At 41.4% G+C, this 14978-nt stretch overlaps 2 protein-coding genes across 5 annotated transcripts in view; one reads left to right on the forward strand and one right to left on the reverse strand.

Moving 5' to 3' along the window:
* The window catches only part of LOC131877809 (protein inscuteable homolog), a 46846-nt gene extending 44439 nt beyond the window's left edge, over positions 1–2407 (forward strand). For 3 of the 4 annotated variants that reach the window (XM_059223608.1, XM_059223610.1, XM_059223611.1), the window contains one exon: positions 2016–2407. In XM_059223608.1, the coding sequence (XP_059079591.1) occupies positions 2016–2271 (256 nt within the window). In that variant the 3' untranslated portion in view covers positions 2272–2407. Of the gene's footprint in view, positions 1–367; positions 1886–2015 lie in introns of all 4 variants that reach the window. The other variant, XR_009372913.1, reaches the window with a different exon arrangement.
* A 7419-nt stretch (positions 2408–9826) lies between these two features.
* Positions 9827–14770, reverse strand: LOC131877604 (AP-2 complex subunit alpha-like). Its single transcript, XM_059223320.1, has 11 exons — positions 14624–14770; positions 14176–14553; positions 13911–14104; positions 13344–13835; positions 12960–13266; positions 12702–12884; positions 11749–12389; positions 11550–11679; positions 11193–11476; positions 10507–10711; positions 9827–10427 (listed from the first exon to the last, which is right to left on the reverse strand). The coding sequence occupies exons 1-11, from the start codon at positions 14747–14749 to the stop codon at positions 10350–10352; spliced, it is 3018 nt and encodes a 1005-aa protein (XP_059079303.1). The 5' UTR covers positions 14750–14770; the 3' UTR covers positions 9827–10349.
* Positions 14771–14978: the final 208 nt, after the last annotated feature.

The following is a 14978-nucleotide window of genomic DNA, read 5'->3' on the forward strand; positions in this document are numbered from 1 at the left end:
ACGTTTCACAGCACGAGCAAAGAAATCATGATTTTGTTCAAGGGGTTGATGAACCAGGCAGGGTCTTCAGCGCAGCAGGGAAGAAACGTGTAAAACACCGAGGATCATCGTCTGCCAACAAACATTCCCATGTTGCCCTCAACCTAACTTCCTAGTGCAAATTTGACTTGGAGCAAGTGCACTTAGATTCTTGAAGAACAAGTTGTAGTGAAAATATGCGGCTATCTTTATGGAACAACAGTTATTCAGAAGTCTGTCTCGGTTGGTGGGCCAGTAAATTATAGACTAGGCGTTAGTTCAATATCGTAGAAATCTCTGCCCTGGAGTCGTCTATTGGGTATGAAGCTCTTCATTTTTGCCGCTTCAGGCGTAGCAGGAGAGAATTTCCTGCCAGCCGAAGAACCAAATAACCGATGGAGATAACTATTCAATCACGCCGTTCGCCATCCATCAAAGCTGGACTCTCTCAAGCCTTTGGCCATCATCCAACTTCCAATCTCGCTACTCAGACATGCGCAGTTAAAGGGCAATATTACCATGAGGTCTGCTGTCCGGAAGGTATTCAATGCCATGTCATATGATTTGGGCAGGGATGAAATAAACATTGAACCTGTCGAGCTTGTCATCACGGCGGCTTTGGTACCTTTTGAATCCAAGATTAATGTGCGGACGCGGTTTGGTGACCAAAAACAATCTCGAATGACACATGGGACATTGTTCAACACCGGTCTCTATCCGTGTTAAAAAAGTGCCGACTTAAGTGAGATGGCCATAACTCATGTCCAGGCTTCCGTGAGATGCGATCGAATCAGAAATATTTGCCTAATGGAGACAAAATGACCATTATATTCTTCTCGAGCTTGAACATGGGCTCGATTCGATTTTTTGGAACCATTGGTTCACTTGGCATTGCATTCGAGATAGGGGAAGTCTCGCGGGTTTGCCGAGGTTGTCAGATGACGTCGTGGATGAAATATTATACCGCGGATGTCATTTTGATATTTCATCGGTGATACGGTTCGGACCTTGGCAGGCGGATTTCTTCCCAAACTTGAACCCATTCCAAGGCGTTGAAGGATACTTATGTACATGCCGAAATGAGCGTCGTAAACGGCCGTATTCAATTGTTCAATACTGGTTTCCCCTTGACGCCTTATGACCACTCAAACAGTCGTACCGTATGTGTCAGTATCTCATTTGAGCTAGCTTCGTGATGACCCTATCTCATTACAAGATCGTGAGTGAATTAAATGCAAACTGAGATTCACTTTGAGATTTTGCGTCACTGTGCGAGCTGGCTGCCAATTTGGCGCTTTTTTACTCACCCGTTTTCCTGTCTGTTTATATCCATCAAGCCAGGTTGGCAGGGTTGCCAAATGAAAATAGAAACTTCCGACTCTTCCTGACAGATTCTGAGGTCAATCAATCAGGGTTTTTTTGTTTGCCAGTGTGGTGGTTGGTTATTGGAGAATGATGGTAGGACCAAATGGGATTGGTTGGGATGGTGTTGGCCGAGTGGTCACCTTCTAATATCTCTAACACAAAGAGTTCCTCCTTGTTCCCGGCCAAGCATCGGTTAAAGAGCTGTCAAGTTGTTAATTGTTGCTTTGCACGCATCGTATGTTAATCAAGCAGATAAGATGGACGATATCTCATTTTGTGTAGGAATATCGCATCATTTGAGATTAAACCGAGTCCTCCAAATTGCTTGTCATTATTTTGGTTTGTCTATTTGAGGGTCGTTTCGTTGGCGGATTTTTTTTTCACCTTGGCCTCGCTGGGTCAGCAAATCTACTGCGTGAGATGCCAATCGACGTAGCTCCATGAACAGAAACGTCGGACATGTCGGACATGACTTGGTCAAATACATACAAATTGCTTTTCGGTAATGATTTCTTGCACACATGACTCATTCAGTCTGCCCAGGTGTCAAGTTACTCAACACTGTCAATTGGTAGTTCTTCTTGGTAGATCCAAGTGCGAAAATAAAATTAACCCTTTTTTCATCTTTCCAGATTATGCAATGACCCGAAATTGGCCGAGCAAGTGGTCCGATTGAATGGTTTGTCCCGATTAGTGGAGCTATGCAAAAATGAATCCGCTCGGGTTGGTAGCGATGGTGTTCTGGTCTCGTGTCTGGCTGCAGTCCGAAAGATCTCTAGTTCTTGTGGAGCCAAATATTTCGAAGAATTGGACGCGGCCGAGCTCGTGGAACCCCGACTTTTGGATTCCTTCCTCATCTTCTCCTCCAAGAACGAAAGCTTTGTCTAACGTTGACAAGATATTTTTTGACATTCTGCCCTCATGCCTTTTCGACGGGTTTATGGCGAACCCCCATCTTCACCCCATTGTTTTTATGTCTCCTTTTTTGCATTCAATAAATATTCTGGCTCTTCCAGCTATCAAATCGCGTACTTTCTTCCCTCGTAAAGACTAACTTTATTATCTCTTTTAAGGGTCGTGTCCATCATGGGACATCCTTGAAATGATCACCTGTCAACTAGACTGCAAGCAGACTGGTTTTTTGAATTTTTGGAGGCGGCGACGAGATAGCAGGAGTTTTATACTGGACAGATTAGTGGTCACTTTTGGATTCTTTTGAAACCGAGATGGAATAGTTTATTCCCTTGAGACTTGGTGTGGATTTACTTGTCTGTAGCCTGTTTTTAGTGCGATATTTAGAGTTTGCTAATGCACTTTTTGAAGAAAAGAGATGAAGGAAGTTATTGCTTTACTGTGTGCGCGCTATGGAACAGAAAAGTGTTCGACACGCAAATAAAAATAAGGGAACCCAAAAATTGCCGTGAAATAAAGATTTAATGATTACTAAAGACGCAATTTGGCACTCGGAACATTGACCTTGCACTTTGGTGAAGGGTTAGATTCCATCTCTGAGGTAAAGGTTTCTGCACCTTTTCTCGTTCTGGATCAGTCCTCTTATTCAGCGACAGTGAGGTCTTACTAAGTTGCTAATCTATTTGCCCCTTTTGAAAGAGGCTTGTCCATATCTTGCGAAATACCCAAGCAAAGTATTCAATTATCAAATGTTAAGAGCATTTTCAGAGTATTGTTGAAAGTGATTTCAAATGGGTTCCAAAGCAACATTGTTCTAATTGGAAGGAAAAAGGAACCGGAATTTCTATCAATCAGATGGTCAATCAAATTCTGATGCAAGGCAAATGTAAGCAAATATTTCTTTGAAAAATATGTTCAGCTGAATTGTTCATGGTTGAAACATCAGCATGACTTGAATGAATAAAATGCATTGTTGACTTAGTAAGATTCATCCAATCATTAATCATTGTTTAATTTAGTGCTAGTCCATATTTTGGTAAGAGGTCGGTTTTGAGACATAGAAAATTTGCCCTTTTATCACATCAAAGTACCGCCATGTTGTAACCAGAACTTTAGGTAAATTAAGCTTCAAAAAGACAAACTCAAAAGAAATATTATAGCAAAGGTGCCATAGTAACATATCATCAATAACATAATGACTCAAGGAATCGATTAACACATTTTTGATGATTCATGATTTGATGTGATCAAAAAGCACGCCATATTTGGCCACCTCTGTGCAATTGCCGGACTTGCAAAATGTGCTTGTTATTTTATCATGGTCTTCTCTGCCAATATTAAGGCTTGAAGTGATGTCTGGCATAAGATTACAACTTTGCACATGAATTGCGCTATTTCAGAAGTCTGGATACATAATGTTGACCACTGAGCAAAATACGTTTATGTGGTATCAAGCTACCCATGATTAGGCCTTATTCAATGAGAACAACTTAAGCAAAAAAAAGGATTTCCAAACCTACTGACATTGTTGAATCAAACCACTCTTTCAAATGAGCATCATCTTTAAAGTTAATTTAAGAAATTTCTTCATCGCTACAATCAAAACAAGTATGGCTAAGTTAGTTATTTCAATTAGCAATCTACCAAATGAATTTTTAGCAAAGCCAAAACCAAGGGCCATTTGACCAAATGTTCAACCATTAATTACAAACATCATAATGCTAAATGATCTCACGATAAGCAAATAGGCAAGTTATGATTTGATTTGGAGGGAATATTGGTTCAGAGCAAAAAACGAATGGTTTCAATTTTGACAGGGTTGACTGAAATCAAAGCCAATGTTGTGGACGAAAAACTTAATCTAATATACCATATCTATGTTGGGGATTTTGTTTCCATTATTGGATAGTTTGCAAGAGCTTCACTTCAAAAAACTCGCAAATCATATATTGTTGTATAGATAGCTACTTTTTTTGAATCATGATCTTTCTATTAATGAACACCTTTCACAATCCGTTATGATGCAAATGGGTAAAAAGGGTCATTTGTATATGAATATCAATCAAATGATAAACTTCCAACCTCGGGAATATATGTGAATTTGGTTTTGTTTTTAGTAGGGGTCAAACATGTGGGATTGTCAGGAAATAACACGGCCTTCCCATCGACCTCTTGGCACTTCCCCTTGTTTTATTCTGTTACAACATGAATCAAGTCAAACTCCAGGGCTTACCTTAGCCCTTCCTTCCCTTACCATTCATCACAACTTAGAGGAGTCAGTCTGTACTTGGTATGTCGTCAGTTTCAGCCAATGATTGAATAGAAATAAGGAAAGGATTCTTGGTGCGTTTTCGCAGAGTGAATGATGCGGTTCGCCAGGGATCCCAAGTCGCCTGATTTATTATGCAGATTAGGCAGAAGGGTTGATCTCTGAACTCCTGACCTTCTTGTAGTTCCAGCATCAATATAATTTTACACGTGTCTAATGAAGGCCCGGATTTATGAGCTAGTCATACTTGAGGACGTAATGTCTGCAGCGATGGACACACTAATGCTTCCACGTGCTTGGAATGGGAAATAATCTATTACCGTTTTCTTCCGACTTGAACGATTGGCTTTCAACTCCTTATTGAGTTCGGCCGCAAAGTTGCCAAGGATGCGCCAAGCCTTGACCAATTGGCGTGACGTTGATTTAATGATCTGCTGGGCATGCAATTTGCGTACGCAATACTGCAAATCCCCACTGTGACTCGCCGACTTTGGGCCAATCTATATATTGAGAAATCAGCTCACAAACGGGAATCCGATATCATGAATGGCCATTTCTTGGCCAATCGAGGGATCTATCACTTGCACTGACTTTAAATGCAGCATGTTGACAGACCTAATGGATCAGTGAGAGGCTTGGGTAACTACATTGCTGCCTTCGATACGAAATGGATTTCAACAAGCATAACGAAAAACACTTTCACCAACAGCAAAATGACTAATGGTGTTGTCTAAACAAACTTGAAAGTGAAGAAAGACGAATTTCTTTTACTTTCAATTTCAATTCTGGCTCTGATTGTGTGGAAAACTGGACGACCTGTAGAAATTGATGAACATTCCAAAGCATTTCAAATGTCCTAATAGAATATTAACCGATGGATGAGTTCAAACAAAGTCGATTTCTTCACACTTTGATGACGAAGGCATATAAATGAGTGAATCTGAAAATATCATGAGGTGTTATCGACGGTCATTTTTATTGCTTATTGCTTTCTTCTCGCTATTCTGAGGCTCATCTACTTATTTCAAAACCTTATCTTAGAGTCATAACCAAGGAAAACAATGCTTGAAATGAGAATGATTTCTTTGTTATCTGTCTGTTTTTCGGCCAATACTTATTTCCACAGGCTCAAGAAAATACAAGAAATATGGTCCATTATGCTATTAAAATGTGAGATCGGATTTTTCCATGTTTTCTCGCAAAAAATGCACATTTATTTTGATCTACCGAAAGTTTTGATTTGGCAGATATGGTTAGTCTTAGAGTCAGGTGACCACATCATAAAATATGCCTTGGAAAGTCCAGTCAAAGGATTTTTTTGCACTAGAAAAAGTTATCATCACATTCACAGCTTCAACTCTTAAGGTTTAAAAAAAAAACTAAGTGTCACTATTGATGGGTTCAAACGTATCAAAATTTCATGTTTCCGAGTGTTATGATTGCTTAACGATCAGCAATTAGATAGACTTAACGATGCTTTCATGACATAGTAGATTGAACAAAGATGAATTGATTTCAACTGAAGAATACAGTTATAATGACCATAATTTGTTCAAATATAATGATGATTCAAGGCCAAGCTCCATAAAAAGTCTTTTCTGTTTTATTACGGTGTAAGAACCCATCCAAATTTTTGTCTCAATATTTTGATACGTGAATCCTGAATAAGGCGATGCGATCATGACTGGGTTCTAAGATGGTGGTGGTGGTAGATTGATAGATTGCCTGAATTGGAACCTCTTTAAATGGTGGTCAGGGACTGTTTCCCCTCCTGAGGCCATAGACTATTTTCTACGAGCTCGTCCATGGATCGTTCGTCACATCGGGTTTTCTTCTTCTTGTCAGGCCCCAGGTCCGAGATGTGGATGAAATTCGTTATTGATCACCTTCATTCAGGTTCTAAATTTGAAATTTGAATCACATGTTGTTGAACAACGGGTAGGAGTGGAAGAAAACACAACGGGATTGTAATCCTCGTAGAGGAAGTGATGAGTCCGTTGCTTGATGATGAAACATGTGATTTCCCGCAATTAGACTGTAATTTAAAAAAAAATGACCGATTCCGATTGATACAAGAACATGATTCGGCCTTCCATTTTACCTCATTTGGCATTCAAGGGCATTGATAACAGACTGAAGGAAAGATAGCAAGGTTTAAGAAAAGGTTTTTAAACCAGTGATCAATAAGTCAATGGCAGGAGAATTGACATTTCGGAGGCGATTTTAGAACTCCTCAATTGCTGATATTTCTGAAATTTGGTGAACAATGTTAAAAAGGATACTCCTTGGAGATGGCAACATTAATCGAATTCCCCACCCCTGTCTGCATCAACGCGGAATGCTTTTCCTTTTGATGGGCGACATTTTCGTTAAATCTTCACTTTTCCATGAACTCTTCATTGCAATGATCAGCACTAGTAGAAGTAAAAAATATGCCACCAAAATTATAGGAATTCCCGCCATAAATCATGTTTGGTCGGTCGACCTGCCTGATCTGCGTTTGATCTGAGCATGAGCATGAACCACTGTTATATGGACGGGGATGCTAGGATCGAGAATTAGTATTTAATGCATTGCCATCATCTTCAAATGTCCTAGGTCGCTCAGACTTTGTTTTTCAATTTTCAGCTCAATATAATGACTGACTCAAAAGGTATGCTCCCTCAATGCTCACTACATAACTCAACATAAATTTATGAGTTAAACCCCTTTAGGTAATTGTGCTATTTAGTTTATTCTGTTTTGTGCTATGTATTGTAATTTGAAAGGCACAACTTCTCATACAATTGTTCGATCAAGATGAGAATTAAGACATGTCATTGCAACAACCTGTAGATAAAGATATCTGTTCGTTCTGTTCCACAACAATAATAATCTACCCCAGCATCCCCGTCCATATTACAGTGGTTCATGGCATAAGCAATCACTCTGGGCATTCCTTCATTCCGACGACCAGATCAAATGATGCGGTGGCTTGTTTCACTGTGGGTGGTGCACCTCAATCCTGGTTTGATGAGGTATGGTCACTACCCTGAGAGCTGAGAGATCGGGTTGTTGGGCGTTGAGGACGGAGAAATTCCAATCAAATTGCCATTCTCACCAAAGGTGGTGCATCATGTCAGGAACTAGGACGATTTAAGTAGATTTCTTTCCTCTCAAAAGTGTAGCCAGTGGTTTCAAAGGTTCGCCATTTCCATGAAGGCACGATCTATTATTAAGTAAATCTTTATAACTGGTGTAATAGAATAACACAGAAGATATGCTATCAAGGCTCTAGATGTACGTTGGCGTTTATGGATCCAAAAATGGTGTTTCTAAAATAAAAATAGGGCTATTTATCACGCATTCTTTACGTTGCAAGTTATAAGTAATGAACCAAATATAGTCTGATTATGATTTCGGTTTAATTGGCAATTTTCTGCCTTGTTTCACACGTTTGTGTTAAAAGGGATGATGGCCTACAGACACGAGTGCGTGAACTAACGAGCAAGATAAAGATTAAACAGTGTTAAATTATTGTAAGTTCAAAAATAAATGTTTTTTTTATAAAGTATGTGCCATATCATGCCAATTCAAATTTACGTCTTAAGGATAATTCTTTGACGATTGCGCTTTAACTCGTTGATTTGATACTTAAGGGAATCGCTTTCAGACCATAAAATACCGTTGTTTTAGGCCCATAAGTTAGCACTCTAGACAAAATAAATCTCAATGTCTTGCATTTTAGTAAAATCTGTAATTCTCTCACAATTTGTCTCATAAATGCTAAAGGGTAACTTGGTTTCTTTTTTCGATACGTTAATTGACCTTATTTAGGCCTCTGTTCGATGTTTGTTGATTTTTTGAAAGAGGGGGGATCAAATGAATACATTAAAACTCTTTCAATTATACTTTCAGTGGTTTATCATACCGACTGATTTGAGCTACTTTTTAGTTATTTCTTTTGTTCTTGTGGCAATCAAAATTACTCTTAGAAGTCTTGGAATTTGAGCAAACTCTTAACAAGTGTTGTAGTTACCAACATATAAGGTTAAGTCATCAGTGTTACGTTACTTTTCTTCAGATTCAACGATTATCAAAGTTAACTTTTGAAGTAAAGATTGAAGACTGTCGTTACTAACTTTGTAAGTAACGGATTAACTGTGAGCATTAAAGATATTCATGACCAAAAGTGCATCAGATGGTGCAAATTGAGATGAGTTAATGGGGTTGTTTAAAATTTAAGTTCAGAGGTGGCACAAGAACTTCCGTGACAATCGAATGATCAGTTCTAGTGATGCTGGGGTGAGTCCGCCTTAAGTCAGATTCGTCCGAGTCATTCGAGTTTTTACTTTTGTCGGACTCACAGAGTCCGGGCTCGAGTACGGCAAAAGACTCGAGTCTGGCCGAGGACTGGAGTCTTTTTCTTGTGCCAGGTCATACAAAAAGACTTTTCTTACGAAAAAAATCACAACGTTTTCTTTAGGACGAGTCCAGATCCGAGTCCTTTCTAAAAGACTCGAGTCTGGCCAATTTCTCCAAATCAAGTAAAAGACTCGTGTCCGGACTCGCCCCAGCACTAGTTTCTACTACGAATGATTGTAGCTTTCCAGGTTAAAACCTTGTTTCAGAGAAATTTCGATTTTTCTTCGCTTTTTGTAAAATAAATAAGTATGATTATAAGTGAGATCTTTGTCATAGCCAATGGTTCTTAAAAAATCGGCAAAATCGCTGAAAAATATGTTGTGAACTGCTGCAGATGACATGGAAGTTAAAGGTTATTATGTCTCCTTCAAAGATTTATTCATTTTGATCTCTGACGTAAATAAGTCAGTATCAATCATGATTTCAAAATGCGCTTGAAAGTCAAAAGTATCTTTTAACAAGAATCTGCATCAACGTCTTGAGTGTTACTACACTTATCCTGCAAATACAAACGTATGCTCATCAAGCTAACAAATTATAAGATAAGTGCCACGTACTTCTTACTATGTCTCTTGTAACGATTAAGTTGTTCATTTTTAGGCGTTTAGTTTTAAATGGTGTTGGAAGGTTCTAGTTGAGCAAGTTTGTTTCTTGATTTACGTTCGGTTTCAAAAGTATGGTTGTCTCAATGAATGTCACCCTGGAAGTATTGCTCGTCGTGTTTCAAGAGGTGTACGAACATATTGATGTCAGTTGTCTGTCTAATAACCGATGTGTAATTTCTGTTCCAATTCAGGGATTAGTGGTGTTCCATCAGAAGTTCAAGTTTCAGTCTAGTTTGCAATTCAATGGTTTAGATCCAGTAGCAACAGCTTTTAATAACTATTTCATTCTCAATATTGTTTATACATCATACTTCATCATGTCATTCCAAATGCATTTTCATCACGCCTCCAATTCATTTGTTCAAGGAATGTCGAGAACCAACGACAAAATCTCGGGTCTTAAAAAACCAGTCCAGAAAGCAGAGAGATATTGGAAGTAGAAGGAAGAAGGAGGAAGAGGAGAAGGCTAAAAGTGGGTCTTTTGTTTCTTTGAAAAGCTTCAATTACTGATATATCTCTAACAAAGCTGTTCTCTATGGTAAAGAGCAATAATGATGCGAATAGTGATGCTGTTCAACCACTTCAATAACAATAATAAGCAATTTAGGTGGGCCTCACCATTTCCCCCAGCGGGAAAATCAGTAGTAATAGTAATAAACCTCAAATATCCCAGGCCATGTGATTGATCAAAAAATAAACGGGAGTCTACGGAGTCTTCTTTTGCAGAGAGACGATAAAAGAAAATGGATTTATGAAGCTGATCAGGTGCTTCTGGTTTAGAATTGATCCGCGAGGACTTCACACATGTGTTGGGCCACGGAATCCTTACTTGACCGCACTGTCAAACGATACATCTGGAAATTGAGCACAATTTGAGGAACAAATGAGGTGTGTTCCCTGTAACATTTGGGTGAGAGTACAAAGACAACTTACATGGGCTTGACTATTAGGCTCGAGACGGAGAAGACATCCAATTTGTAAAGATCTCGTGTGAACGATTCCAGCGCAAACAAAATTCTCCGGATTGGGATCCACGTTTTCCAACAGGCTGAACCCATATCCGATCAGTTTGGTCTTGGTTTGAGTTGGATCCATGGGCAGTGAGCCTTTGAATATCTTTTGCGACTCTTGCTGAGGCCTGAAAACCAACAAATTTTACTTATTCTCAGGGCAAGGAATTGTGTTCTCAGTTATTTATAAATGTAACTAGACAATGTTTTAACGATGATCTATTGATCATCGATTGTGAAAGCCAGCGAGGACTTGACCGAAATCCCTCAAATCAAAAATTCAAAACGGAATGGTCAAAACTTTGAATGCACAGCGCCATTCCCTTATGACAAACGAGAAAGTAAAGCATTCAAAATCATTTCGAAGTAAAAAAAACAAAACAAAAAGGGATAGAAAGTCAATGTAAAAGCGATCATTTCCTACTAGGAATTCCTATTCAAACCTACGTTTTTTGTTGCGTTTTTTTTTAAATCAATTTTTCACACATTTCGTTTCGAACAATAATTTAACAGTTGAAATGAACATTCATGTGAATGGATCTGACGTTAATTTTCTGATCAGGAGACCAAAACTGTAGAATGAAAGAGATATGTAATAAGTTTACTTACATGCTAAGGTTCTTCCACCTTGAGAAGAAGGAATCGCCATTCATCTCGGTGGCTTCCATGAACTTGTTGATCGAGATGGGGATCTTGCAGCTCACTTTGTAAGGCAGTCCGCTATTCATGAACGATACATTCAGATCTGGTTGAGATGTGAAATCAGCCACACACTCCAGGTTGACCATTTGCTGGAATTGGGCCCCAGCTTCAACCGTGGAATCAACGGTCTTGACTTGCAACACTAAGGCCGTGGCCAGCTCCGGCGAACAAGTGACGATGGGTTGGAAATTCTGGAATGAAGTGGGATTTTAGCCGTTATGGCGAAAGGACCCGGGATACCCGAGAGTCTTGAGGAGTCCTTACTATGAATGGAGTAGATGTCTTGTTCCCATAGAAGAGGGCCAATCGGGCCAAATTGGCCTTGCACTCGGTCTTGACGCCAATTTGAACGATCTCGTTCTCGTAGAGAATGCCATTATTCTTGCAATAGAACCTGAAAAATGAAGAGCAGGCGTAAAAGGTTAGTGTTAGTTCCGGCAGATGGATTTTGAAGCAACCTTACTTCTTCAGGTTGTCTGTGGGTTGATCGGCTGATATTCCATTGCCATTCATACTCGATGAGGATCCTCCAGCGTCTCCATTGCCACCATCGAATCCCAGACCCAAAAGATCGGCGGATGCACCTCCATTTCCGGCCGAAGGAGGCGGGATCCCGCCAGAAATGATAGCTTGCGGCTTACTCGAACCTCCTTCTTCGCCGGATTTGATTTCCGGGTTCTCGGGCACCCGTCCCGGTCGTTTCTTTTTGAGTAGGTTCAACAATCCGGATGATTCTTTCTCGGGGAAGGGTGGCATCTCTTCCAAAACCGTAGCCAGCACATCCAACGAGGTCACATTGGACAATTGCAGGTATTCGCTGGCTCGTTGTTGCAACTCGGCGTCGGCATTCCGCAGATTCGAGTCCTGACTCAAGACCTTCTGGATTTGCTCCTTGATCTCGGGGAACAAGTTGATGAACTTGACATAGGTGGTGAGAAGCAAGGCGCGCGTGCTCGAGGAGCAGAGGTGATATTTGGAATGTAACAGGCGGAACTGAACCGCGGGCGAGGAGCGTTGATCGCCCGCGATCAAATTTCCGAACTCGCCGAGAATGTAACCGCCCACCTTCACCATGTTCTCGTGGCACGCTGGAGCTTGTAAGGCCTATTGAACAGCAATGGGTTAGTTTGTATTTCTTATCTGATCTCCAGTGGGATTAGCATTTTTCTATTGAAATATATATTTTTTACATAAACAAGCTGGGGTTTTAAAGAGTCGAATTGAATGTATCTCCTCCTACTTCAGTTTTGCCTTTTCCTATTCATGAGAGCATTAAGAAGAAGAAGGAGCAGAAGAGCTTTCGACTATCATGTCGTTGATGTCCAAGTATCCTTGAATCACAACATTGACTTGATTAAGGATTACAGGAGATTTTTTTCTGCACAGTCGATCAGTTAATTGCGAGCTCTTAATTACCTCAAAAACGGTCTTGGCAGCATAGCCTTGAACATCATCTCGATTGATCACGATTTGGATGACTCTATACCAAACCTCTTCCGAGACGTAATCACCAGCCAAGCGAATCAAGTTCAAGATGACATCCACGTACCACTTGTAATCCGTGGCGTACTTCTCAGCCAATATGGCCACTTTCAACACCTACAGAGACACAAGAACACAATCCGATCACATCAAGTACTTTCTCCCATTCACAGTCCACACCCAGATAATTACCATCTCCTCGCGGATGGAATAATCGGCTGTCTCCAAATAGGTGAGCATCTCAAGGACAATATCTTCCGAGTTGGATCGATCACACATGGCGTACAACAGATCGACGGCCCGTTGACGCACGGACACGTCTCGCTCGGTTTTGAGGGCGTTGATCACGGTCTCTTGATGCTTTTTCACGGCTTCGTGCGAGAACTCGGAAGTGGCCAAGAGACACATGGACTCCAGGGCCAAATAGCGCAAATTCGTTTCGCGGTGACTCAAGAATTGGCCGAGTTGATTGCAAGCTCGCACTAGCAGATTGGGTTCACTAAAGCAAAAAGGATCTCGATTTGCCACCCGTCATCCATCTGTCAATATGAGCTCTTTCCCGCCAATCAATCCTACCTGTCATTGTGAATGATGAGTGAGATGGCCTCGAACAAGACGCTGTTCTTGGCATTTGAGTGCTGCACTTTCTTGGACTTGGGCGGCTCTTGGGCTTTGTTCAAGATGGTCTCCAGACATTCATTCAATCGACCCCGAACTCCAGGGTCCTCGGGGGCTGCGTAGTTTTGTAACAGTCGTAGAAGTTTCACGGACAGCCAAGGGGCGGGAACAAAGTAGTAAGTGTAGTCTTGGAAGTCCTGGTAGCTGGCGGTGACAATCCTTGACAGCCTCGAAACAGCTAGTGGAACACACCCCTTGTACTCATCGGGGTTCTTTTTGACCAGAGCGTCAATTAACGAGCTGGCAGCGGTCACTACGCCCATGTGCTGGTCGTTCAGTAGATGAATGATCCGAGAGGTCCATTCACCCCCGGGGATAATCGACGGATCAGTGCGGAACAAACGAAGCAAACAAAGAGCAGCCGATTGTTTCACTACGTCCAGAGTATCCCTGTGAAGACGAATATTGAACAACCAATTGGAGACATACAGTAGCTTTTAGTGTGAAAGAAGCTTGTCATCCTACCCGGAAACGAGGAGTTTGGGAATGTCCGGGGCAAAGACTTCGGCCATGTCCTTGGACCCAATATTGGCGATGCATTGGAGGGCCAGGCTGATATGGACCGGATTGCGCGAGGACAAGTCGTTCTTGATGCTTTGGTTGATGAGGTTGATGAGGTCGCTATTCTGACTGATCAACACCGAGATGAACAAGTATCCCTGGAAGAGAGATCATCATTAAGACCAGAGGGGCGTTCCCTTCTTTGGAGCTCTCCCCTTGTCTCACTTACAATCTGCTTTTCTGTGTATTTATTCGAGGACAAGAGATTGACGGCCTCCATGTGCCCGAAATCAATGTCATGACCCAAGAGGAAGATGAACAGGAGCTTGCACACGTATTTCTTCTTCTGATATCCGTCCAAGGTCTTGTCGCCCTTGAACTTGGAGCGGATGTTGGCCAACTCCTTGTTGATCCGCTTGACCTCGGCCTCTTTGGACTTGCAATTGCGGATGTCGGAAATGAACACGGCCAAGCCGCGCATGCCATCGCCTCTCACGGCCGGCATATTCGTGTACGAGAGGGCGAGCCCGTGATTGGTGAGCGGGTTCTTGGAATAATTCGAAGCAGGGCGGGCTGCTACCGGCGGGCCTGGGTTGGGAGGTGGACGCTAAAAAACAACGAGAAGCCAAAAAGGTTCATTATCGGGGCATTGTTTGGATGGCATGGGCGCAACAGACTTGAGGGCTCTTTTTTAGCTGGGAAAACGACAAGGCCCCGCCTAACATTTTGAGATGGGATGGGATCAGAAGGAACAGTTGGCTTAGGGACGAAATCGTCGTATCAGTAAGTATTTTGATGCTCATACTAGTACCTCAAATGTTCACTTAGATCAGGGGAATGTTACTCATGACTACTCCTCGTCCAATCTAGAACAGCGGTGACATATCTAACCACTGGCACCGACTGGTTCCAAAAACTATGAGAAGCGACATGGTGCAGGAGGGTGAATAATTCTCTCCCGTGTCATGTGATGCTGAAGTCTAAGGCCCCATCTGACCTTTCCTGCTTGAAAGCTATTCAAACTGTCCCACC

This window comes from Tigriopus californicus, chromosome 3 (assembly GCF_007210705.1).
Source record: "Tigriopus californicus strain San Diego chromosome 3, Tcal_SD_v2.1, whole genome shotgun sequence".
NCBI classification, from domain to species: domain Eukaryota; kingdom Metazoa; phylum Arthropoda; class Copepoda; order Harpacticoida; family Harpacticidae; genus Tigriopus; species Tigriopus californicus.

Coding starts and splice junctions, on each gene's coding strand:
- LOC131877604 (XM_059223320.1), bottom strand. CDS start 14,749: ATGAGCATCAAAATACTTACTGATACGACGATTTCGTCCCTAAGCCAA. Junction 13,836..13,910: donor CCCAAACTCCTCGTTTCCGG/GTAGGATGACAA, acceptor TCGTCTTCACAG/GGATACTCTGGACGTAGTGA. Junction 12,390..12,701: donor CTGCCAAGACCGTTTTTGAG/GTAATTAAGAGC, acceptor GCTGTTCAATAG/GCCTTACAAGCTCCAGCGTG.